Source organism: Balaenoptera borealis (assembly GCF_965194805.1).
Source record: "Balaenoptera borealis genome assembly, chromosome: 16".
Taxonomy (NCBI): Eukaryota; Metazoa; Chordata; class Mammalia; order Artiodactyla; family Balaenopteridae; genus Balaenoptera; species Balaenoptera borealis.
The window spans coordinates 42,484,326-42,511,459 of NC_138872.1; the positions used below are offsets into that span (position 1 = coordinate 42,484,326).

The 27,134-nt window shown below is 41.2% G+C and overlaps 1 protein-coding gene across 4 annotated transcripts in view; it reads left to right on the top strand.

Annotated features, from left to right (window-relative positions):
- Positions 1-27,134, top strand: part of MACROD2 (mono-ADP ribosylhydrolase 2) — a 1,990,905-nt gene that overhangs the window by 1,447,398 nt on the left and 516,373 nt on the right. For all 4 annotated transcript variants that reach the window (XM_082359151.1, XM_082359149.1, XM_082359153.1 and 1 more), the window contains exon 8: positions 4,849-4,922. In XM_082359151.1, the coding sequence (XP_082215277.1) occupies positions 4,849-4,922 (74 nt within the window). The remainder of the gene's footprint in view (positions 1-4,848; positions 4,923-27,134) is intronic.

The window sequence follows — 27,134 nt, forward strand, 5'->3', positions numbered from 1 at the left end:
AATTGTGGAATATTCATTCATGCAATGGAATACAACACTACAATGAAAAAGAATGAGCTCTGCTCTATGTGTGGATATAGCATGGATATATGGATACATGGATAAATCAGGCAGGCATAATATTGAACAAAATATAGACAGTGCACATGGTCCATGTATATGAAGTGGAAAGACAGACAAAACTAATCTATGATAATAGTGGAGGGAACAGCGGTTCCTTCAGGGGATAGATATTGACCTGGGGCAAGGTAGCTTTCTGGGGTGTAGGAAATGTTTTATATCTTGATTTGGGAATGGTTATATATATATACATATGTGTGTGTATGTAAAAATTTAGCAAGCAATTTAAATACAGAAGTGAATTTTAAAAATTCTTGTATAAGTTGTGTAAGTCAGCTTCACCATTTACAACAAAAGTTAATTTTAATCATTTATCCTAATGAATGAGGAACTAAGCAGATTTGGAGTGACAGAAGCAGATTCTACACACACCTGGGCGCACACGCGCGCACACACAAACTCTGCATGCTTGGCCCTGAATTATTAATGGCTGGTTCGGCCTCATTGACCGTCATACTTGGAAGAGATTTTGTATGTCATCTAATTCAGTGATTCATCTGAAGCTTGTCTGCAACCTTCCCTCTGGGTGGCCATTCTGCTTTTGTGAACAAAAGTCCCCTGGTGACCAGAATATGGTCGAGACCTTCTGAGGCAGGCCTTACTGTCATCAGGAGACCATCCCTGGGCAAAAATCTGCCCTTGTCTTTTCAGTGGCCTTGCTCGTAACCCTTGGGGTCTTGCAGTTAAGTGGACAAAGGATCATGCTGTTGCTGTTTATCCTGAATATCATACTTTACGTTGTATACATATGCTGCTGAAAAGTAAGTATGTTTTCAGGGATATTTATCTTGATATTTACCTCCTCTTTTAATTAATCACAGCACATCTTCCCACCAGGAGTTGTGTTTTCTCAAATGCATCTTCTCAATAGTTTTCCCTCCAGGATGAAATAGGATAATGTGGATACGTCATTCTGCTTGGACATCTCAGGATCCCTTGGCCCTCCCCATACTCTAGGGCTAAACACCCTTGCCTTCCCAGTAATTAGCCTTTCCTGCTGTCCATACAAAGGCTCACGAGTCCACAGTCCATTCATTCAACACATATTTATTGATCATCTTCTATGTGCCGGCAATGTTCTAGGGATACAGTGATAAGTAAAAACAGGTGTGGCATCTGTCTCCTTAGGGCTTTCGCTCTATGAAGAATTATTAATCAAACATTCACATAAATCAATGTCAAACTGCAACTGTGGTGTGTGCTGTGAGGAAAAGGTACGTGGTGTGTTCCGAAAGCATAAGATGGGTAGTTATCCGTATCAGAGGAGCCTTCCCTGGTGGAGTGTTGGCCGAGCAGAGGACAAATGTTCAAATAAGCTGGAGAGAAGTATCATTGCAGGAAGAAGAAACAGCACGAGCAAGGCCTTATGGTAGGAAGGTGAAAAGGAACATGCCACAATTCAGAGGACAGAGAGAAGGCCAGTGTGGCTGGAATGAGAAAGTGAAGAGTAAGACAGCATGAGAGAGAAGAGTCAGACCCCTCGGGGGAGAGATGTTAGCATTAATTTGGGGAGTGGTTTGAGGACAGAGCAGACTTCAAATGCTCGTAAAGGACGTTCCTTGGAAAGTAGCTGAACAAACTAAAGAGAACAGGTTTTAAGAGAGTAGCTTTGGAATAGAAATATTACATCCAGGTCCAGGGTGTGGTCTGGGGAGGAGGGAAGGTGGGAGTTGTCAAAAACGACCAGGTCAGGGAACTGGCAGGCCAGGTGCTGGGTGGGTCATCTTCCTGGATGCTGAAACCGCCCAAGGTTATAGCAGTCCTTGAGCTAGAGCTGAAAACTATAACTCAGTGCCAGAGGTTTGGATGAATGTGGGAAAGTGACCAAGAGGTCGCACATAATTGAGAAGAGACCACAGTTGCCATGGTTCTGAGAGAACTTTTATAATTTCTCTGTGGGGAATTACTCCTTCTAAAGGTTAATGCGGATGGCCATTGCAACGGAGAGTGATTTTGGTTTTATTAGCTTTATACAGCCCTGTAATTTTACTATTTAAATACTTCTTAAACATATCAAAAAGTTGGAGAAGATTGTCATGGGAAGAGAATAACTAGGAAAAGCTAAGACACAAATCTAGAAAGGGCCCTGCGGTATATAATGCCAAGCTAAGGTGCTAAAGTTTACTCTGTAGGAGCTGGAGAGTCAGCCAAGGCTGCCATTGTTTTGTGTAAGGTGGTGGTAACTATACTTCAGGAAGAATCACCTGGAAGTGGTGTGCTGGATAGATGGGAGAAGACCGAAGAGCACGGTTACAAGTCACCTGCTGTTGTCGGGCTGAGAGCTGATCCGACCTCGGACAAGATCAGTGGGAAAAGAAGGAAAGAACAGGGCGGTGTAAGATCCTTCAGAGGGATGCTATCTGTAGGACCCAGTTACCAGCAGGGGAAGCAGCCAGATACTGCAGTGACTGGGGAAGAGGTAAAGCCAGAACCAGAAAGTCAGGAAGGATTCCTTTTGTGGAGGAATACGCATTGCACTTCTGGTTCTGGAGCCTGTCAAGGGGAGGCATCTGGGTGATTACAAATGCTGGTGTTAAAGTTGGGGAAAAGGTGAACTGAAAAGCCTCCTCTGGGTAACCCCTAACCACACATGCCCATCCTGGCTGCCTTCTTTTTTCTTTGCAGCACACAGGGACTCCTGCTTTCTCCCCCTCTACTTTCCCTCACCTTTTCCATCAATTCCTTGCTGCTCACAGCTTGCTTCTGAGGACAATGTGTCCTCAGCTTCCCATGTATAGTTCCCTCCCCCAGACATTCTATCTTTTTCTAGAAAGCTTCCCTCAGTGCTCTTCATCTTCATCCCCACATCCCTGAATGCCCTGTTCTGCTGTGTTGCGGTTGCCTCTTATTTCCTCCCCCCAGACTTTGGGCTTTAAAGACAGGGACTCATTAAAAGTGTGTCTGTCTACCTGTCTATACATATATATACATATGTGTATATGTATATATACATACTCTTTTCTAGTTAAATAATTATTTGTTTAATGAATTAGCTAATAGGTTTTTCTAACTTTAAGAGTTTTACATTTTGAAGCCTTAATTTAAGGAAGGGATGAAACAAATGCAAAACAAACCCATAATCCCAAATGTCATAGATGAATTCGCAAATTTGAGAACTTTGAGAAATTTGAGAACTTATGCACATTTTTCATATGACAGCGGTTCTCTCTCTCATATGACAGGAGTGTTCTCTCTCTCATATGACAGGAGTTCTATTTGCCTTCCAGTAAAACTGGGTCTTTTAAATCTCAGATCTCCCCATTTCAACAACACCTCTCTCTTTCTTCGTCTGCATAAACAATGTCACGGGAGCCTCCCTGGTAAGATCATGTCCTCATGGACATATTGGTGGATGATACTTGTAGCATCAGCTCAGGCATCTGAGTTTAGGATGTTGGGAATGGCAGACATTTAATGGATGCTCCTAGAAAAAGGAGCCAGGGGAGGTCAAATAGGTAGGAGGAAACACAGAAGAAGGCAGTGTTGAAAAATCTAGGAGGACAATCTGCAAATCTCTAGAGACAAAGTAGATTAGTAGTTGACAGGGGCTCGGGGGAGGGGAGATTGGGAAATGACTGTTAATGGGTACAGAGTTTCTTTTTCAGACGGTGAAAATATTCTGGAATTAGTGGTGATGATCGCATAAATTTGTGGACATATTAAAAACCACTGAATTGTACACTTTAAAACAATTTAAAAATCTTTTTTAAAAAGTTCAGGAGGGAAGACGTATTGAAATACGTCTTTTGAAAAACTATTTTTCTATTGAAAAACTATTGAAAAACTAGTTAAACACATTTAATACCAAAGAAGATGAAGAGTGATTGAAAGGCTATGGACCTTCTTGATTAGGAAGCCAGTGGTGAGCTTGAAGAGAGTAGTTTCAACAGAACAGTCACTCCCATCTCTTCTTCTTTCTGCCCCATAAATAAGTAACTTACAAGGTTATTCTTTCACATATTTTTATCTCTGTTGACAGAATGTCTGATGATTCTGCAAGTTCTCGAATGTGCTTGGTTTATATATGCTAAAGGATGAATTTTAGAAACTCTGATCATGTGTGCTCATGTTCACCGATGTATTATAAGTGCATCATTCTTCCTGCCCTTCTAAAACCAAACCTGTACTACAAAATCAGGTCATTTCATATTGTCTTCATGTGAAACCTCATTTCCAATGGCTCTAAATGGAACAGGCATTACCTTCCTTGAATTCGCACAATAGCTTTCAGTGGTATGGCTATGTGACAGGTTGTTCACTGTGTCTTGTGCCAGCTCACTGATGGAGTGCTGCTGACCTCGTGACCCTGGCTCAACCACATGTAGTCTCTGACCCACGTTTAACTTGATTTGTAAACTGAGGGTCATAAACATTAATCTGACACCTCACATGAGAAAATTATATGAAAATGTTGTGAAAGGTATTAAGCAACCGTAAATACACTTTAAGAGACATCGTACAACTGAAGAGACAGTTAGTCCTTTATTGCCTTTTAGCTCTAGACGGGCATAGGACCAGCCCCCTTAATGCCTTGTATATAGGATCACAGGCTTCATATACTGTGATGCGCAGTGTAGAGTGTATACGTTACTGAGGTCTCCCTTGCTCAGTACTAACTGGTTGAAATGAATACTGTTTAAATGAGAAAAAGCCAGTATCACACCATGATTGACTTTTCTATTGCCTTTGCCTTTTTAAAAAATTTGTTTTATTCTGTTCTTCACTTAGGTTTTCCAAACGAGCCTGCTGCAATCATCGCCCTCAGCACCATTAAAGAATGGCTGGCCAAGAATCAGCACCAGGTAGGAGAAAAACACAATCAGTGAGCATACAAGATGCTGGAATTCGATTCTCAGTTTCGAAAAGGCAGATACATCTATTCCATAAATACCAAGTTGACCTAGTCATTGAGCCAAAGCTAGCTGATGCTGCTTCATTTGGGTTACATGGGTGATTGAATATTTCCTGTAATTAATTGACTGAAGGATTTATGTTGATCAGTTTCAGTGATGAAGATGGGCAAAATGATCAGATTCATTTAGCCCTGGATCTCATTTTTATGTCTTTAGATAATATGGATTTGTGTGTAAAGGAGACAACAGGGTGGATTTCATTAAGAGGAAGAATTCAGGGATCATCTGGTGCTATTTTCCTCAAAGAGTTAAGTTATCTTTGTTGACAGGGGATTCCTGGTGTTTGGTAATTTTTTCAGTAATCTAAGATCTCTTTATTTATAACTAATCACTTCTATAAAGTGACTTCTGAGTGTGCTATTGGATAATTGATAGCTAAATCGTCATGATGAGGATTTTTATGAAACTAAAGGCTTCCATCAAAGTTGTTCATCATGCCTCCGATTCTGCTTATTTAATAAGAGCTTTGGGATATATGTAGTGATGAACAGGAGACTTACTCAAGTAAACAAGGCAGTTCAATAAGTAGAGATGCTATGGAAGCTTAAATTTCAGAGGTTTAGCAATTAACATGTTATTACAGCAAATAGGTTTCACACAACACACAATGTTGTGCGTTTTTCTGCCGATTTTGGTTTTCTCCTCATATACTCACATGAGTGCTGTAAAGAATTTTGTTCCATTTATGATGGCCCATGAATATAGCTTTCTCCTCGGTAGGAGATGGATTATTTGGAAATGTTTGGATATGGAAAGAGACTATGGGAGTTTCCTAATGAGAGATAACTCTTGGTGCTCTTGTGTGTTTAAAGAAACAGCAACATAATTTTTGCTAATTACTGTAATTTCAACATTTTTAAAAGAGACACGAACATTGTTAATTTCAAGTAGAAGTAAAGACCGCACGGCTAAACATACTTTGGTGCTTGCTGTTTCTTTTCCTCTTACTTTAAAAGGTATACATGTGACAACTTCAGTTTAGAGAATAACTTGAGTAACCTCTAAGATGCAGGAAAAAATAACTAAAATAGCCAGTTTACAAAACATTTCTTTGACATGTATTATTTTATTTTCACAACAATCTTACAGAACGTCTAGGATAGGTATTGCTATCATTATCCTCATCTAGAATCAAAAGGTTAAATGACAAGCTCAAGGCTTTGGAGTCTCAGAGCCAAGAGTCTGACCTGCCTCTCCTTGGAATGCCCCTGAGGCCAGGGAGAGACGTTCAGTCCCTTTGAAAACGGGTAATCTTCAATATATCTCTCGGTCATAGTAAAGGCTCCTGGACCATCTGCTTGGCAAAAATGTAGTGTTTCAAAGTTAAAAACTAACAAGTGAGCTGGTATATTGGTATAAATTTATCATTTCCATTAAAATAATTATCCAAGGATATTTCCCACTGTTGGAAGTTCCCATGTGCCATCTTGGCATGTGATGGGAGTACACATAACTACACAAAACATCAAGGAGTTGATGACGAAGATCAAATGTGTTGGTCACATTTACAGCTCATTGACAAATTCGACTGATGGACTGTCTCTAAACCATTCAGAAAGTTATTTTTCCTAGATATTTGTTAACTTAGTGTTTCCTACTTAATGTTTTTTTACTCTGATCTCCTTACTAGCCTACTGTGTCTTTGAGTCCTTTCTTTTGCTTTCATATTCTTTTCTTGCTCATGTCTTTGTTTCATTGTAGAAAATCTAGATAATTTGGATTGAGAAACACAACTTAGTTATTGCCATTGCAACTTTAAACATAGCCTGTGCTAATTCTCTTTTCAATGCACATTGGCTAAATGAATTTGAACAAGTCAGGTTTTGCCTGATAACTGAATTATAAGTGGTAGGACATAGATAAAAGCTATACAAATGGACTATCCAACAATATGTTGTTGTATTTTTTTGCTCTCTTAACAAACAAACTAGGTTAAGGACTTATTCAGTTGTCTCTTCATTGCAGTATGCTTTTGGCATCTTGATGGTTTAAGCTATGTATTCATCAATTCACTCATTTGATGAAAATTTATTAAATCCCACGAAGCCTCAGACACTTTTCTAATACTAGGGACAGAACAGTGAAAAACAAAATCTTTTCCTTAGGATGTTATAGTCTGGGAAAAGAGAAATATAAATGAAACAAATAAATAAAATAGCTCAGAGTACAAAGTAAAACAAGGTAATTGAGTAGTGAGTTATTGGGGGATGTGGTTTTAGAGAATGTAGAGATTGCTCTGAGGACATAATCCTGGAACAAAGCTTTGGACAATGGGAAGGAGCAAGCCAAGGCACACAAAAGTCTTGAGGAAGGACATTCCACACAGAAGGAAGACAAGAGGCAACCCTGAGGGGAGAATGAGTTTACTGTTTGCAAGAGGGTAAGAGAGAGAGTGTGGATGGAGCACAGGGATGAAAGAATAGCAGGAGACAAATTTGGACAAATGGTCAGGGGTCAGATCATAGAGTGTTGTGGTTTCATGGAGAGACTGATTTTTTTATTCTCAGTCTTTTGATGGGAAATCATTGAGGGTTTGGGGCACGGAGTAGCATGATCAGATTCACCTTTAAAATGACCAAATTCTGGTTGCTGCTTGGAGAATGAACTTAAAAGATGTCAGAGTAGAAAAGGGAAGACTAATTAAGGGGCTCCTACAGTAAATCAGGCAAGGGACCAGTGTTTTTGGGAATACAGTGATGGTGGTAAAGGAGGCAACAACATCAGGTTTAGAAAATATTTTCTCTGAGCAATAGTTGATTTGATTCTATCTCATTACACAAATCACACATTACCGTAGCAAGAGAGTCCTGACTGGGGCATTTGTGCCCAGTGGACGGGACTGGGAAAAACACGTTCTGTTCATCCAGCATCTACTTGTTTCATTTGCCCAAAGTCTGAGCTGTGTGCATGCTGTTGTCACCACATATTTAAGGGGACTCGGGGACTTGAGGGAGCCCAGCTGAACAAATAGTACAGTTGGCTCTGACTGCATTGGCGCTAACGGAAGAGATGGAACAGAGCTTTAATTTAAAAAAAAAAAAAAAAAAAAAAAGAAGGAAGGAGAATCCTCAAGAAGATATTATTATTAGGGCACTCAGTGACCTTCCAGAACTAAAAAAATATAATGACTTCTGGTTGAAAAATTGAAAAACAAAAGAGAATATTCACTACTGAGAATTGAATTATTGCTCTGTGAAGACCGGAGAGATGAATTAAACACAGAACAGAAATTCAAAGAAATGGCAATCATGACTGCAGAGATAAGGTATGAGGCAGAGAGACCCAGGGATCAGACGTGAGGTGGGGCGAGCAATGGAGATTACCCGCTGGCATTTTGGGCTAAATTAAGAATTAAGAACACGTGAGTTCAGAAAATCAGGAGAAAAGAATATCAGAGTTGGCTATAAAAAAAAAAAATTGACATCATGTGGCATGATAACATTTCCCAAAGCTCCCATTTTTCTCAAGCAGAAAGTTTACTAAAGAGACAAGTGAGCAAAACAAGGGGTCGTTATGGAAACGAGCAGCGGCAATGCGGCACTGACTCCTACTTCGGGGTGGGTGCTCTGCGTTATCCGCAGTTTCATGCATTCCTCATTTGTCATGCTGTCTAAAAATACCGTTCCTTGTGAAGTAGTGATTTCTTCACTCCACAGTTCTGAGGCACCCCTTTCCTATCAGGAAGTTGGCCTAAGCGGCGTTTCTACGGTGCCCGTTCTGCTGATCTAAAAGCCACAAATAGCTTGATACTGGGAGCTGTTTGCCCATTATGGAGGTCATGTTCAGTGATTTCAAATACCCCAAGGGGGCAACCATCCCACAGCTCAGAGCGCTTGTGGTTAAGGCTTCCAGGAAGTCACCTTAGGGGGTAAGGCATCTAAGATGAAGATTCCAAGCCGGAAGATCAGTGGGTTTCCCGGGCACTCTGAAACATGGAAACCCTAAGGTATTGTACTAATCAGGCCTCAGTTATAGTGTGACACAAACCTGGAACCCCCACCCCTCTGCCAGTGATAAAGCAGCCGGCAGATGGGCAGAAGCATAGCATTCTGGGAGCTCTAATTAAAGCTGTGGCCGTGGGCAGCCATGGTTCAGAGGGGAGGTCATGGTTCACCTGAGACCAGGCCCCAGCTGCATCTCTGCAGATCTTTGAGGATGTCATTTTCCAGAAACCTTCCCATTCATTGACTTAATGGGAATTCCCTAATCTCCCCTCTCCTGCCCACAGACCCCTCCTCCCCAAGCCGACCCCCTGTTCTGGGGTGGGAACAATTCAATGGAGGAACCTCTGGTTTATCTTTGAAGGCCCTCTGTGGGCACCTGGCTTGACTTGGGGATCACCGGCAGGGAGGAACCCCAGCTCTGCATTTTCAAAACCAAAATCAGTTTTCTTCCGTGTAGGAGGAAGGTCGAAGTTTCTTCTCATTGCATGCAGATTTTGGACCTTTGCCTAGCATAAAATACTTTTTAACTGTGCTTTTAGCACAGATTGTTGTTAAAAATGTTAAATCTCATCTACTTGTCATTTAAATTGTTTACTCTGTGCCTTCCAAGGGAAACACGACCCTTGTGGTATTGCTGTTTGTCACTTTGGGTAGTGTGCCTACAGATGTGGCAGTGAGACGCTGAGATGCTGGATGTATGTGGCAGTGTGGCACCGAGACAGATGCCCAGCTCTGCACCTTGTTGTGAGCCCGGGTCCCAGACTTTATTACCCAGTGTGGTCTAGGCCCCAAGGTCAACTGACGGCAGCCAGAGAACAGAGCTAGTTTTGGGCTCATGGTTGGTGTGCTTTAGAAGTTAAGATCCTGGTTTCTGGCTTCACTGTCTTCCTCCCCTGCCTTCCAACATTCAGACACACAATCCGCAAAGTATGGAAAAGGGTGAACGCATTCCTGTCCCCCAGAACCCGGAATTGGGAATCCACTGAAGACAGGCACATTCAGGCTCCTAAAAGTTTCATCCGCTGCTCTCGTGCTAACTTGACAAGATCAGGGTCACAGCCACTTGCTTCCTCACCACAGATCACAGAGGAACCGTTGCACTTTAGCTTCTGACGCCAAGACTATTTTATTCCCCTTCTTGGCAGAGGTTTTTGAACATATGCAGTGTTAAAAATTGTTTGTCACTTTTATTTCAGAATCATATTATGGATCACCAAAAAAAACCCCAAAAAACAGTGTGAGGCCTGCCTTATGTCACTGACGCAGAACACCTTAGGATCTGTGTGTTTCTTAACTGGGGGGCTTAAATGAAACATGAAATGATGCTTACATTTCTGATGGGAAAATTATATACTTCACACCAAGTTTCAATTCCTGTGGACGATTGTTTACAGAAATGCAAAACAAGCACCATCCTTCAATTCTGCAGAAGACGGTGGTGTGGTTCACATTCAGAAATCTGGAAGGAGCAGATGAGGTGCCCCGTGTTCTCCTTGGGGGGTGTCTTCTTATGTCTAGAAGCATCGTTTGAATATCTGTGCTGGCCTTAGTTTCTGGAACAGTTTAAGTTTAAGATATGTGTGTAGAGAAAAATAAATTCCATCTTAAAATCTTCACATTCTGTGCAGGAATGTGGTTATGGTACTAATACCCATCAACCTAATATGCTGCTGTAAAAATGTATCCTTTGACTAAGCCCAAGGCTGGTCTTCAGGTGGAACCCATGATGCTTATTGCCTATGACATAATGGAAGAAAAGTATTCCCAGACTTTGCGCGTGTGCCCTGTTCCTTTTGCTCTTCAAGAACCCTCATGACTTGCAAACTGTTTGTTTTCTCTCTCCCTCCATCTTCTTTCTTCCCTCCCTCCCCCCTCCCTCTTCTCTTTCCCCCTCTTTCACACACACACGCCTTCAGTCACCCACTCACCCACCCACCCACCCACTCACTCACTCACTCACTCACTCACTCACTCATACACATAATACTTTTCTGTTCTCAGGTTGTCTTTGTTGAGGTTTGTGACAGTTACATTGGTGGTCAGATGTGAGTTTTGGCTCTTCATCTTGTGATTCTAAATACCCATTGTCAGAATAAAAGCCATGCCCCAAGGTAGCTTCTGCCTTTCTTGGTCGGAGACAGTGTTCAAGCACCAGGTGTCACCATAGACTGCCCACCTGAGAGCTTGCCAGTGGGCAAATCCACTTGCCTCTCCATCCCCCCGCTGCTTTAGCATCTATTCCCAACAGGCACGCCTGAGTTTTGCAGCCAGAAATTAGAGCCTCTTGCTGTTGTTTCCGGGTTTCATAATCCTGTTCCCATCAGTAAGAATCACAAGAGATGGAACAATATAAATTGTGCTGCTTTAGTTAGTGACCCCCTGCCAGTTAGCCAGTGTGCCTAGGGTAGGGAGGGCTTTACTCAGACACTTCCAGGCATTGAGGTAAGGATGCCCAAGCACCCTTTTCCCTAATCTAACTCTACATGGAGAACTCTTTTAAAGTCTAATGATCTTTTTTCTCCTAGCAGGGTATGTCTCTATAATCAAGGCCCCAGGGTGCTCTACTGACATCAACCTACAGTCCCAGGTAGTTTAGGGGTTGATTTCTGTGCTGACATATAAATAGCACATGTCCTCCTCTGCCAGCCATCCTTAACCCAGCGCAGTGTCCGTTATGCCCCCATTACTTTTAAATAAATAGAATGGAGTGTAGAGGAAACCTGAAAATATACTCTGTCTTGGGTAGGGAGGATTATATTAAAATAGGATTATATTTAAATAGGGGAACTCATATACATATATACCGCCACTAAGTCTGGGGTTTCTAGGAAGAGTTCTAGGAGATGTAAAGTAGGGATGTGAAGTAGCTAAAGAAGGGAAACCAGTGTTTTCCAGCTCTGATGTGTCCCATGACTTGTGTTTGGGACACATACTATTCATATTTCTACAACATCTTCCCAAAACTTTCCTCAAGGTAGGTATGTTTATCTTTAATTTTATAGATGTGGCAGTTAAGGTTCAAGGGAAAGGAAATTCCTAAGATCAACTAGTTGGGCACTTTGGTGTTCTACTCTAACGCTGCTTCTGTGCCCAGTGGCAATTATTTCAAAATAACCAAACTTAGTCACTCAAAGTATTGTACATCTGTGAGCATGGGACCCAAAATTGGCTGATGAGAGTCTTCTCCTGGGACTTTTTTTGCAAACTGGAGTTGGAAAGGGAAAATTAGGGCCCACTTTGGTGGTGGAGCAGGGCCATAGGAGCTGCCAGTGGCCATGTTCCCTGCCATCATTTTTTGGGGGGCGGGGATATCTACTTTAGGAGGATATTTTGCTGAAGGTGTCACTGATTATTGGGGAGCTTGCAGAGTCAACAAGCTCATTTTGCTGTCTTGAGTGAAGAATCAAAACTGAGGCAAAGTGTTGGTTCTTTTAGCAAAACAGAATAACCACCTATTCTTAGTATTAATATCTCAAGCTAATAATTCTCAACTAGAGAAAAGGAAAGGTTGAGAATAATTTAGAAGTTTGTCCCCCCAAACTGCATGTTTTAAGTAGTTTATCCTGCCCCTTTCACAGAACTCCTCTTTTGTGGAACCACTGCTTTCAATGGAATTGCTCCAGGTCTTTCAAACATGTTGGGTTGGGAAAAAAATATTTAGGGTCACTGTTCTCAATAGCAAAGTGAGTAAGAGCTCTTTTAAAAATGCAGGCTTTCAATACTTACTTTCACGCAGGGGGAAAATCATAAGCTTGTTTATCTTCTGATGGCTGTATCTTCCTCTGTATTGTAACCTTGTGGTAAAGAAACATGTGAGTTTTAATGGAAGCCAGTACTGGGTAGAAACCAAGAATAAGTAGCATGAGACAGGTGAAGTAGAGATTCTCTACAATTAATATTTAAGTGAACAGTTCTTAAAAACGGAGGAAGAGGTTTGCTCAGATGACAAAAGCAGAATGTTCCTAGAATTGGGATTTGTGTTTTTGAAAGAAGATGGGTCTCTTTGCAAAATATGGATTGGAGGTCCACGAGACTATAGGACAACTTCCAAGCCTGCAGGATTGTATCAAGGAGGCCACCATGTAACTGTAGCTCCTCACCTCCTTCACAGAGCCAAAATGAGACTTATGGCCACTGGAAGTTGGGTGGGAGGAGGTAGGGTGCAGTTCACTACTGGCTATTATTATCCCAAAGAGGGAGGTTGGCATAAAAATTAGAACATTGAATTAAAAGTCAGAAAATTTGGGTTCTAATCAGATTAATCTACTCTCTTGTATAACCGTGGACAGTTAAGTCCATCTCTTGGTACTCCTCGTCTGTAAAATGGGGAATGTGGGCCGTGTCTCTTCCAGCTCCAGAACCATCTCCACTGGTGTTGTCTTCTGGAGCAGTCCCACTGATTTAGCCACAGTCATGTCTTTGTCCAGGTCATCATGGCACAGTCAGACCAACAGAAAGCTTTGTCCTCCCTGATTCTCCAGGCGATGCCCCAAAGATCAAGCATCATTTACATTTGCTGTTGGATGCCTTTAAGATGATCCTTAACTTCTAGATGGGTGTATCTTTAGAGTCGGTATCAACTACCTTGACCCACTTAGTGTAGGAGAAGAGGCTGCCATGTTGCTTTTCTCTAAATGATCTGGATTATATGGTGGTTTCAAAGTAGACAACATTTAAAATTCCTTATGAAATTAAATCTGCTGATTATCCAAATGATGTGACATTTTTATAAATAGAGAATAAACTTCTGAGCATGTGGTTGGATCTACATCTGACACAGGGATAAAAATGACACTGAGAGGTCCTGCTGAAGGACATTCTACAGCCATTTTTATAAACTGAAAGCATGTGCCTTCCTTCTTGCTGGGCAGGGGGGAAAAACAACCCTTTGCCTTGCTCTCCACTTGAATTGAATAGGACTCATGTGCTGCCCTGATTGAATGGGAAATCAGCAATCCTGCCACTGTCATCTAGCTCAACTCAGGAAAGAACAAGAAAAATACTTTCTCATTCTGGTGGAGTTAAATGATTTGCCTGTGAGAGGCAATCTTAGCCAGATCTCTGCTTTAGATGGAAGCTGTGGCCAGATCTGTAGCCATCTCATTGCTTCTCCTAACACATTTGGACATAGGGGTGGCCTCTATGGAAACCGTACCTCCTTTGATGGTGACACTGCTATTCAATATGGTAAGAAACATGAATAGGTCTGGCAAAGCCATCATTTCTCCAATCTCTTAGCTCCTCATCAAGAAACATACTAGAAAAAACTTCATGAGAGTGGACCTATGGACATACAAATCAGTTTAATCATGGACAAAAGCTAAATTGGAGGAGGTAGATTGTGAGCCTAGCGATAGACTTGCTAACATGCCCCCTCTCAATCAGATCAAGTTCTCCTTATTTCTATTCATGGCCTCCTTAGAAGTCCCATCACATGGAAACTTGAGGGTAGAGAAGAAAGCTGTAGGGTCTTCAGTCTACACCAGGGAGCCTCCACCTTTTAGTGAGGAGACTATTAATCTGCATGAAGCAGGGAATAGAAGGATATTGGCGGATTTATGATTTCCTAAACTTGTGGTGAATCCAAGTTGCTAAAGCCTGGTCAGAATGAAGTGCTCACATCTGTAATCCTGAGTTTGAAGACCTTAGGCAGGGAAGGTTGATCCTGACCTACTGATCTTAGACTTGGTTCTGCAGCAAGGGTTGCAACCACCTGGCATGTAACCTGCTGGGCACCAGGGCAAGTGATGTCCTATGGTGAGGAGGTGCTGCCTATGTGCACTCTCTTAAGAAAAGAAAAAGAAATAAGAAGAGAGATTTTAAATGATGAGATTTTATTTTCATTTTTACAATAAACCTTGGCATGAGATAAGAAATATGAATTCACTGTTCTTCCAGTTGGTCCAGATTCTCCTATATTTCTTAGCTTCTTTCTGCATCAGTGTAATGCTAGTACATGAAGACTTTTTGTTGTTGTTGCTTCTCTGACATTGCTCCTAAATATTAGCCGAAAACTTCTTCTCTTGCCCAATGGGGACTTTAAAAGCTCCAGCAATCTCTCCTAAATCTGGAGGAAAAACGGGCTTTGTTGAACATATTGAGAGATGTGTCAGTTTCTAACATAGGGCCTTCCTAAAGAAATTGAAAGAATAATTGTGCCCATGTGAATTTTTCACTTTATGTGCTGACTTTAGAGCCTGAACAAGGCATAAGAATAACTCAACTGCATTTATTTTTCAACATAATTGTTGGCTGTTTCTAGCCAATAGATCTTCCCTTAGTCTGGGCTGTTTTTCCTGCCTGGTTATACACTGAAGAGATCCCCTAATGACCCAGGCATTGCTGAGCTTGTCGGTAAGACACTGACCTGGGAATAAGGAGATTGCAGGAGATGCTATAACCACTCTAGGACTGTTCTTCATCTGTAAAATAAGGTGAAAATTACCTAAGAAAATGATTAAATCATCTGATTTAATACCAGCACCATAGTCTAAATCTACTGTATTGCCATATCTGGGAGGATAGCAGCCTATATTTTAAAACATTTCTCCAGCTAGTGGTTGAGAATGATTAGACCAGTTACTCTCAAAGATCTTTTCCAGCTAGAAATACTAAGGTGCAAGCTCATATTTATTCTCCTCAATGTGGGAAAGGATCTGCTGAGAACTGAGAGTAAGTCCCCCTCTAAACCAGCATGCAACCGACCTTCTAACAAGGGATTAGGAGCCTTGGTGGGGCTGTATTGTCTAGAAGGTACCAGAGTGGCCACCATAGCCTTTTCACTGATGAGCACTTGTTTTTTCCATCCTATAATCCCCTTTGACATGGGTTGACAAATAAACAATATTGATCATGTCTACATATAACATGTAACTGCCACTCACATTAAATATTCATGGGATTTGCTAGCCAGCTTTCTGTGGCACCCTACACATAGTAGGGGCCTTTTTCTCCCTTTTAGAAAGCATTTTAATATATTTCCAAAATCTTGTTTATAATAATCATGGTCTCTGGATATGTGCTCGTATTCCTCCATGCATGAGATATATTTAATAAGTTAGTAAAAGTCATCAATGTATAGAAACGAATCATTATTTGAGTAACTATTATATTCAGATGACAGTTCTGTCTCTTGGATCTTGTATAATTATACTGGTTCCTGAAAAACCTTTGGAGAATAAAGCTCTCAGTCACATGAAGCAAATTAGTTCTCCTTGGGCATGAGGCCACCATTTAGCAGGGCTACAAGAGAAGATTTTCTGATTGGTACAGTGTTGTCGCTCATGGGAGCCTGTTTACACCACCCACCTGTGGATTGGCCCCCGGACATGCAGATACGTGTCACCCACAGTCTTTCCTGCCACTGACAAAATTAACTCTCTTTAAGGAATTAGAAAATAAACCATTGTACTAAAATTCATTGCTGAAAAAGTAACCATCTTAATATCTTCTGCTGCCCAGAATTCTACTCTGAAAACAATTAGAGCATGATGGGCTGTGTGTTTGACAGGCCAAATTGAGCTATAAATGACCTGGGTGTGCTTCAGTTAAGCACAGGGCAACTTAGGAATGTATTAAGTTGAGTAATCATCTCATATGTTTTCCTCCTGGGTTCAGTGACATCTACAAAGTTCATTTTTCTAAGAAGTTTTTCTCTTTACGAATTTAAACTCCAGGGAAATAGGATCCATATGTTCCTGATTCATTTGCACTAACTCATCAAAATATTCTTTTCCTTATAAGTTATTGGATGTCTACAGAGGATTTTGACTGTTTTTTATAAGTTCTTTTAAGCCTTTCTGTCTAGAGGCAGGAATTGGCCATTTGCCAGCATCGAGTGAACCCCCCAAATAGTCATGTTCTGTGCAGGAGGCAAAGGAAGAAGAAAATTCATCCCTTGCTTCTAAGTACAGTTGAATAATGATTTTCCTTAGAGGGTAGGGATAAATGGATGCTCTGGAATGTATTAGTAGATTTACTAAATGCGTAATTTAAAAAATTCCATGAGGTGGTTGCAGCAGGAATGGGATTTACATCGTCCCCTTTACCAGTTACCTGTGAAACTCTTTAGAGCAGTTGGTTTACCCAGTAACACGGAGCCTTGACCTAAGTGAAGCGTGAAACGTCTTCAATGTGCAATCAGAGGTTATTTGCGTGTGTGTGTGTGTGTAACAGAGATTGATTGATTTAGTCTAACAGTATTTCATACTGCATTTTGTACTTCTCTCTGTTGAGGTCAACAGATCTACTTTTGAGGCTCAGAAGTAACATGCCATACTACTCCATTACAAATAAGTGAACTCTTTGGTCTACCAATGATAGCTAAGGATAAGTGGATTTCAAAAACAAATCAACTTGAGCTTGATTCTTCACTAACTATATATTTTTTTCATATATATATTTAATGTCACACATGTTGAGTAATTGAGTGCTTCCTTTGTGTAAGCACCTTACTTGAACAATCTCGTTTAATTAACACAGCAAACCTATGTGGTCGTCATTGTAATCCTTCTATCTTACGGGTGAGAAAACTGAGATTTAGAAATACTAAGTAAAATTTCAAAGACCACACAGCAAATAAACGGCAGAGTTGGAATTCTAACTCAGGATTCCAAGTTCATAACCACGATCATCAAAAGCATCATTTTGTTTCTTGATGATGATAGTAGATTACTATTTCAGAGATCTCTTCTGAATGCTTACAAATCTAAAGTCTAATTTGGATTTCTTCTGCCATGGTACCTACCACACTGTTGCTTATATGATTTATGTAGAATTGCTTGTTAATTTTTTTCTAAAACAAAGATAGCAGGTCCTCAGTTTGGCCATCTTTTATTTTCTTGCCCCCAGCACAGTGCCAGGCCCATACACAGTCCAGGTTGGATGAAAGCGTTAAGAGTTAACAAATGGGGCTTTTATTAGCCAGCCAACAGCTCGCATAGCCTCCTGAGCTTTCATGTGATTAGTGCTAAAGCCGAACTGCCATGCTGGGGCAACATTTCTGAGCCACAGACATTGCCATTAATTCATTAGCCAAATCTGATCAAATGATAAACAAGATCAGGAATTTTTTTTTTTCCCAATCTGACTATATTTTATTTTATTTTTTTAACATTTTTATTGGAGTATAATTGCTTTACAATGGTGTGTTAGTTTCTGCTTTATAACAAAGTGAATCAGCTATACATATACATATATCCCCATATCTCTTCCCTCTTGTGTCTCCCTCCCTCCCACCCTCCCTATCCCACCACTCTAGGTGGTCACAAAGCACTGAGCTGATCTCCCTGTGCTATGCAGCTGCTTCCCACTAGCTATCGATTTTACGTTTGGTAGTGTATATATGTCCATGCCACTCTCTCACTTAATCCAAGCTTACCCTTCCCCTCCCCGTATCCTCAAGTCCATTCTCTAGTAGGTCTGCATCTTTATTCCCATCTTGCCCCTAGGTTTTTTTTTTTTTTTGCCCCTAGGTTTTTCATGACCATTTTTCTTTTTTCTTTAGATTCCATATATATGTGTTAGCGTACAGTATTTGTTTTTCTCTTTCTGACTTACTTCACTCTGTCTGACAGACTCTAGGTCCATCCACCTCACTACAAATAACTCAATTTCGTTTCTTTTTATGGCTGAGTAATATTCCGTTGTATATATGTGCCACATCTTCTTTATCCATTCATCTGATGATGGACACTTAGGTTGCTTCCATGCCCTGGCTATTGTAAATAGAGCTGCAATGAACATTGTGGTACATGACTCTTTTTGAATTCTGGTTTTCTCAGGGTATATGCCCAGTAGTGGGATTGCTGGGTCATATGGTAGTTCTATTTTTAGTTTTTTTAAGGAACCTCCATACTGTTCTCCATAGTGGCTGTATCAATTTACATTCCCACCAACAGTGCAAGAGGGTTCCCTTTTCTCCACACCCTCTCCAGCATTTATTGTTTGTAGATTTTTTGATGATGGCCATTCTGACTGGTGTGAGGTAATACCTCATTGTGTTTTGATTTGCATTTCTCTAATGATTAATGATGTTGAGCATCCTTTCCTGTGTTTGTTGGCAATCTGTATATCTTCTTTGGAGAAACGTCTATTTAGGTCTTCTGCCCATTTTTGGATTGGGTTGTTTGTTTTTTTGATATTGAGCTGCATGCAAGCTCAGGAAATTTTTAAATCTCCCTGAGGGTAGATAGGTCCTGACAGTGGCTCCAATTTCTGAGGGATTCCCCCCTGTCTTTATTTAGAGCACATGCTTCTTGAGATGACAGATTCCTTTACTTACGTCTGTCATGTCTGCTCAGATACTGCACCTTTGGGGAAGTTTTTCCCTCACTCCCCCATGCAACCTTAGGAAAACTTACAAGTATCAGGGCTTGGACTGTAACTGTGGATTTACCTGTTAGCTTTCCCACTGACTTGAGGACAGGGACTCAAGGTGTAATTTCACAGATGAGTCTTTTGTGTGTGGGGGTGTGTGTGTGTCTGTGTGTGGAATCGAGGGAGCCTGGCAAATAGAAAGCCTTGATAAACACACATTGACTGAATGACTATTTTACATTGTTTCTTACGATGACAGAGCTGAGTGTGTGTGAACCCGGCACATCTGTCTCATACAGACCTTTTTTTCCATGTCAGATAGTGAGCATGCTCAGTAGGTTTTTCTCTCTCTTTCAGGTATATTCCAAATTAAGAGTCTAGTTTTGATCCCTGTGACTACCCCCAGGTGAGCTGGAAACCAGCTCTCCTGTGCACAGCCCCAGCCAGGTCCCAGATGTGGCCCATCCAAGGATGGCTGACAGTGCATTGGGATTAGACAGCTTTGGGCTATTGTCTAAAAATGGGAAGTTATTCAAGGAACAAGCTGGAGAAATTCGGTACACCTGGAAGCTCATCCTCTTTCCTGAGCCCTTGACCTGTTGAGCTGTAGCTGGTGAGCACAGAGCTTAACTCCTTTGTCTACCTGGACTTCTATTGCCCTGCAGAGGCTCCTATGATTTTAAATACCAGGGCACCTTGGTCTTTAGGCAACCACATTATCTTTTTTTCAATCAATCTACTTTTAAATTATTTTTTAAAAATCTACCTGATGTCAGTGTTTCCATTTCCAGTTGTGAAGTCTGATATTATTTTTAAAACGTTGTGTATTTCCACCAATAACCCCTTTCAGAAAGGAAAATATGTTCTTCAGAAAAACATTGGCAGTATAGATTCATGTGTAATTCTTTCAAAAGCAGCGTAGTCTTCATTAATTTATTTAGCAAATACTCAATAGCTGGTATGTTCCATGCTGGGTGCGCTGTTTGTACACAGGTGGCTGATATATAGCTCTTGTCCTTACTATCTGATGGAAGAGACCACACAGACAGTTGTCCCATGATAATGAGGTGAGTGCCAGGGCAGATGGTGCCCAGAGCGTTGCAGGGCGCTGGGCAGAGAAGAGTCAGGGAAGATTCTGGGGCTTCCTGACTTCAGTGGACGAGAGGTTGGAGCCTACACGTTCCTCCCAGGGCTTCCATTCCCCTGGGAGTAAAATCCAAATGCCTCCCTTGCCACATGCCCTTGGTCCACGGACTCTTAAGAGGTCTCAGGGAGTTCGTGAACTTCGGGGAAAAAATACGATGATTTTTATTAACTTCTAACTGTAACTTAGCACTTCCTTCCTTCTTGACCGTAACCACAAATCACAGTGGATTCAGCATGCCCTGTGACTTTGTCATCAATCGAAATCAGATTTCCTATCACATTACAGTTGTGGAGATCTCAAACCACTACTTACGCTCCTTGTGACTTCAAATCATCACTACATCTTGTTTAAATGTGTTAATGGAGAAGCACACATTTGGCCATAGCACACACTATTTCTAGGGTGTTGTTGTCTCCATAAAATTGTTTCCTTTGTAATCTTTTATATTTTTATTTAAAATCTATATTCTAAGAAGGATCTATAGGCTCCAGTCTACTGCTAAATGGCTCCATGACACCAAGGAAAAGTCTCTGTGGTCCTACCTGTACTCTTTTTCCCTTGCTGGCTGCCCCGCAGCCTCACTGGCTTTCTCTTTGAATCCACCCAACAGGCTCATGCCTTAGGCCACTACCACGCAGGTGCAGAGCTGACATACAGCCTGAATGGACGAGAGTTTATTGGAAACGAACTGACAGAGATGTAGGCAGTGTCCGTTGGCCTCCCTGCCCTGCTGTGACTCATAAGCAGGGATAAGCGCGACTCTTTTTGAAGAGCAAAAAATACAATTTGTAGAATTCATTGACAGACAATGTGCTAAAAGTGCTAAAGGCACAGGTTGCTTAGCTATATCTTGTTGCCTAACCCTGCTGCCTGGTTCACCCATTAAAGATGAGCAGTCATTATTTGCATAATGTGCCAGGTACAAACTACCGAAAGTCTGGAAATTAATGCAGCCGGCGACATTCTTTTCAAAGGCACCCACAATCAAACGAGACTCCTGAGAGAACTTGTATCACACCATTTCAGGTGCCCAAAGAGCATGCTTTATGAGGGGGAAAAAAAGATAATGGGTTCATTACTGCCAGAATGCAGTGTCTTGACACATAGTTTGCGATGTCTGAATCTGACATTTAATAGCTGAGATGATAGTGACTAAATACTTCTCGAGGTCAAATTCATGCAGAGTTCCTGAAAAGGTGAGAAACGGCTGAGATCTGTAATGACAAAGCTAATGAGAAGATTGATGCCATGGTGGTGGCAACAGGACGAGCATCCAAAATAGCTTGTGAATGATTTATCCCCATGATGGCAGAGCCAATTGACGACAGCAGAGTGCTAATTAATACCAACCACTGGGAAAATACCATCAATTGCTTTGGCTCTGTGTTGGCAATTTCAAACTCTTAAGCGGAGGCCAAATTATTTTCCAATAATTCTTCTTTCTGGAACTAAATGTTATGTGCTCCCATCCTTTTTCTCTTTTTCCTCAATCTCCAGCCGGTTTGATTTGAAACCCAAAAGGAGAGAAGGAAAGAAGAAAGTGGAGAAGGGATTGGAGGCAAGAGGAAGAAGGAAAGTTGACCGGAACAGAGGGAAGGGAAGAAAGACACCCCCGCCCCATGTTCTAGTCACTTTACATGGGAAAGGCTCACTTCTGTTCCTTCCCAGTTTGTGACTAATTATGATAATATAATAACTACCATTTATTAAGAACCTGACACAGGCTTGACATTTTAAGTGCTTTACATAGAATGACTTAGCATTTTTTATTTACTATGTGCCAGACATTGTCCTAAGTATGAAACCTCACTACCACTCTTTCAGGGTGTGGGGACTATTCCCCTGTTTTTTATAAATAAGGAAACTGAGGCAGATAGAAAGTTAGTCTCACTTGGAATTTGCTGTCTTGTTTGAATGAGCATGAGAATTTCCTTAAACCAATTTCATGTGAAAGCAGTTTATAAGAGTTATAGTTTGCTAAGAAATACAATGAACACAATTTAAGGGAAAATGTTAAGTAAATAAACATTGTATTGAAATTAACCCTTAGCTCTAGTTATGAAAGAGAAAGGAATGGAGACTCACTCCTCAAATGAGTGAAATGCCAGGTGACTTGGTTTGAAAACAAGTTAAAATGGGCTGGAAGGATTAAGTATCCCATACTCAGAGAAGCTTGATCATCTTCTGTCCTTTTTCTGGCTGGTACTAGGTTGGAGAGGGATGTCCTTGGAGGCAGGAATTAAAGACTGTGTGGGCTCAGAGTAGAAAGGAGTTCAGTCTCCACAATAGTTCCATTATCGGAAACACCTATAGCTGATTGCCAAGAACCAACCTGCAGAGGCTGTTGAGGCCAAGTCCAGGAGAAGCCTGGAACTGTGTAAAATGCAGAGCAGCCTCTTCTATTGGAGTTAGGGGAAGTGATGGGTCAGAAAGAAACATGTCAGTCAATTCCAGCAAATGAAATAAGACCAGGAAAAAACCTACCGTAGTATTAATAGAATGATTAGTGCTCTACGAGGTGAATATTTCTTTAAACATCTTATTGGCTAGGAATGACCTATTTGTCAGTTAACATAGATTACATTTTGTGGTATAAAGAACTTTTATGAGTAAACCCCAAATGGGGTAGGGAGTAAATAAAGTTCTATATTTTGTGAAATGTTTAGTTTGGGGGACATATCCATAGGATGTAGGCATGGCTTGGAGACCTTTTGCAACACATTGGAATGACCCTTTCTGGAGTGTACCAAAGTGCCGATGAGTCACAGTTAATATAACAATAACTGCATGAACAGGGGGTACTCATCCCCTTTTGTCTTGTTTGGTACCCAGACTGATAATAGTAACAACACCTAGCATGGCACTGCACGCCAGGGCAATAAACACGAGTATCTTCCCTGTTAAGATTTAAGGTGACCCTGGAGTGTCAAGATTCCCCTCCAATAACAAAGACCTGCAGCTTCCATGACAGTTGAGACTGTGCAAAGATCTGCAGATTCAAAAGAACTGAAAAGTCCCATTGGGCCCAGGGCATCCACGTCTCTCTATGGCACCACTGGAGATCATGCAAACACCTCCTGCCCTGTATACCTTAAAAAGACTAAACACATGTGTTTGGAAAAGCAAGTTAGGGTTTATAGATAGTCTCAGAGTTCCTTCTTTTTAGTTTCTCAAGCTTAATACACTGGCCTGGGTCTTAACAACATCCTCATGCCGGTCTTCCCACTAGTTCTTGGGGATGGGTTTGGAAGACTTGCCACGGGCCAAACATGGATCTCACCAGAGTTCATCATGTGGAGCCCCAGCTTCAGCCAGCCTTTTTTTCTTTTCCTCATCAGATACATTTAATAGCAAGCAGATAGATGTTTAAACCACAGGGAAAGGACAGCAAGAACAAATATATAATTAGACATGTTTTCTGGCTGTGGGTTTTCTCTTGGGTGACTCGCCCTAATTGTGTCAGCAGCTTCTTCAGCAGAGAACTGGGCTGAATTTGATCCACGGACTTGAAGCTCAAGGTGAGAAATTGTGCCTCTACACAAACAATGATAAGTACAGTTAAGAGCAGGTGGTTTTCTTTTCAGTCTGCTTTCCTGTTTCTCAGTGAGCGTGGCAGGTATTTCCATTAATAATAAAGACGTTCTGGAGATGGAGAATTAGGAACTGGTTGACTGTAGTTAATTGGCATTTTACTGTATTCCCATAAATTCTGCCTGGGATTGCTGTGAGTAGATTTAAAGCTGCTGGGAAGAAATAAACTATACAGCCCTTTACAATGAAGTTGTTTTTAAGCTTGAAACTTTTGTGTTTTAGTGACTTTGGAGCTGGATAAGTATTAATTTGATGATTTTTTTATTTTGGAGAATGCTAAAGTAATGGGCATGGTAGGGTTTTCTAGTGGATTTCCATAAACTGCCATTGAAGCTAGGGGACAGAGTACATTTGAAGTTGTATAAAAAGGAAAATGAGAGTATGACATGAATTCACCTCCTGCCACCTCTTGGGTAGTCCATCCACCTCCTTACATCCTCAAACCAAAATTATTGATGATAAAAACCCAATATTAGACATAATTAGATATGCTAATTGCAGGATTTTTAAGAAACTAACAAAGCTAAAACTAAACAGCCTTCTCATCATATAAATAGTGATAACAATGATTAAATGGAGATTGTCTTTGGAGTGCAGTCTACGCTGAATTTTAAGTGACGGTTGAGGGAGCCAAGTGGATTCCTAGACAGCTCATGAGTGAGGTTTCTTTGGCCATGGCTTTGGACCAGAGACCCTTCAGTGGGAAAAAGAACACCAGAATGGGGTCAGAAGGGTCACTAACTGGAGACCTTTGGCAAGTTGCTGAAGATCTCTGGGTATTAGTTCTTCCATCTTTGAAGGGAGGAAGACAATATATAACTGAAAAGGTGGATGAGAGTATTATGGAAGTCAGGACTCAGGGGACGTAAGTGGAGTGCCGTGGACACACAATTTAAGGAGGCAGCTCTCAGGTGCCAGCTCTGCAGTTGTATGACTGAGTGTGAGCGCCTCCTTAAACTCTGCACACCGGATGCCTCCCTCACCTCACCTCACCTTAGTCCCAGCACTGATAAAGACTTAGTACACAGAAAGCCCTACCACACTGCCTTGATCACACTGAGGCTCAAAAACTGTTTTTCTCATTTTTAATCCTGTCTGCCTCATAGGTGTCTTTGGAGCAGTACGTAAGAGGAAGTACGTGAATGTGCTCATGAAGTGCTATACAAACGTTAGTTGTGCTGGGACTTCCCTGGCGGTCCAGTGGTTAAAACTCTGTGCTTCCACTGCAGTGGGCGCGGGTTCGATCTCTGGCCAGGGAACTAAGATCCCGCAAGCCACGTGGCGCGGCCTAAATAAATAAATAAAATTACCAACCTTAAAAAAAAAAAAAGGTTAGTTGTGCTAAATCAGGATTGGAGTTACTAGTTACATTGCTATTATCATTAGCAAAGATGTGTGTAGGTATGTATGTATGTATACAATAGATATTATAGTTGGTGAAGATTTTAAATGATCTAATGTGTATTCATTAGCATGTTGAAGGTAATTCTTTAAGCTAGAATTGAAATGATTTGTGAGTACAAGTTGAGGATGTACTCAGTGGGGAATGGTGTTCTCTTGCCTTGTTTAATTTGACTACCAGCCCAGCAACATGAGGATACAATCACTTTATACCAGAAAATGGATGAGGTTGGAAAAAACATCGGGACTGAACATTGTTCTGGACTTGGATGTAACCGGCATTACCTCCAAGTGAATGGTAACTGGCGTTCACTGCCTGATGGATGGAGGGGGAATTTGGATAGTTGCAATGTAACTTAGGGAAGATGGGTGAGCCGATGACTGACAGGACTGGCATTCTTACCACCCGAACATCGATTCATTTGGGTGAGAGCCGTAATAAAAATCAATCATCTATGGTGATCTCTGGGTTGGCCTTAAGCACCCTTTGAAGGATTCTTAAAGAACTTCGTAACTTCATATGAATTAAAAGCTAAATTTATTCAGAGCAAAGAAAGATTTTTGCTGAGGGAAGGATGTTGCCAAGTGTTTCATCACATGAGTGGTGACAAATAATTTGGGTCGAGTTCAAGCACAATGTACTTTTCGAAAGTAAATCTGCAAAGAAAAGCTGAGTTTTTAGTCATCTTAGTTTTAGAAATTTTACCTCTTACTCTGAAGTTGCAGTCAAGTTCAGTCAGACAGAGGGCTGGTTTGGGTACACTTGGCTGTGGTCTTCCTTTGTGTGTGGCATTTGTGTCTGTGTCTCAGAACTCAGCCCAGGCTGTGCTGCGGTCATTATCACATCAGAGAAATAGGGAGATTTTGATGAGTCGCTAATAACTGGTTTCTTGGGACTGTTCATTTCACATATACAAGAAAACTCAGATTTCTGCTGTGGTTTAGAATCGATTGGAGAGTGAAAAGCTGCCCACGGGTCTGTATTACACTGTGGAGAAGGTTTACTTCATCTTTTCCCATGGAGAGGTGGTTTCTGTAACTGGAATAATAGTAGCTAACAGGTACTGAGCACTAATGATGCACTAGGCCCTATTCCAGGTTCTTTAGGTCCCAACAGTTTACAGATCTAGAAACTACGGCACAGTTAAGAAACATGGTCACACTAGTAAATGCGCCTTCTGTATACTCTGAAACCACCAACCTTGGCTTACGCTCGTCCTGATACAATAACTTTTTGAAATCCTCTGTATGTGTGCACATGCATGTTTGCTTGTGAAGAACAGTGAAGAGATTCTACCTTGAATAGAAGGCATTTGTATTGAGGTCTATCCTGTCTTTGTTGAGTATTCAAAGTGAGGACAGCAGAGGTAAAATAATAGCCAGGCTTGCCAGTGTCTGAGATTAGATGCTTCTGCCTGGGAAAGATGTCTAGACCAGGTCTCTCAAACCCCAGACCTTCCAGGGACCAAGGCAGGCCTCATGAGTGAGGGAAGCAGGCCAAGCAGTGTCTCCACTGAACTTCAAGCATCCCTTTGCTCTAGGTCCAGATACTCGCTGCCATGAAGGATTAGCCGAGATGGCCTCATTGTCTAATTTTTCTGAAGAAAACAGACATTGAGAATTTTTTTTTTAAATCCAATTTTCAAATACTGAAAACTAATTTAAAAACTTTAAAAAATATACTGCAAATCAACCCAAATA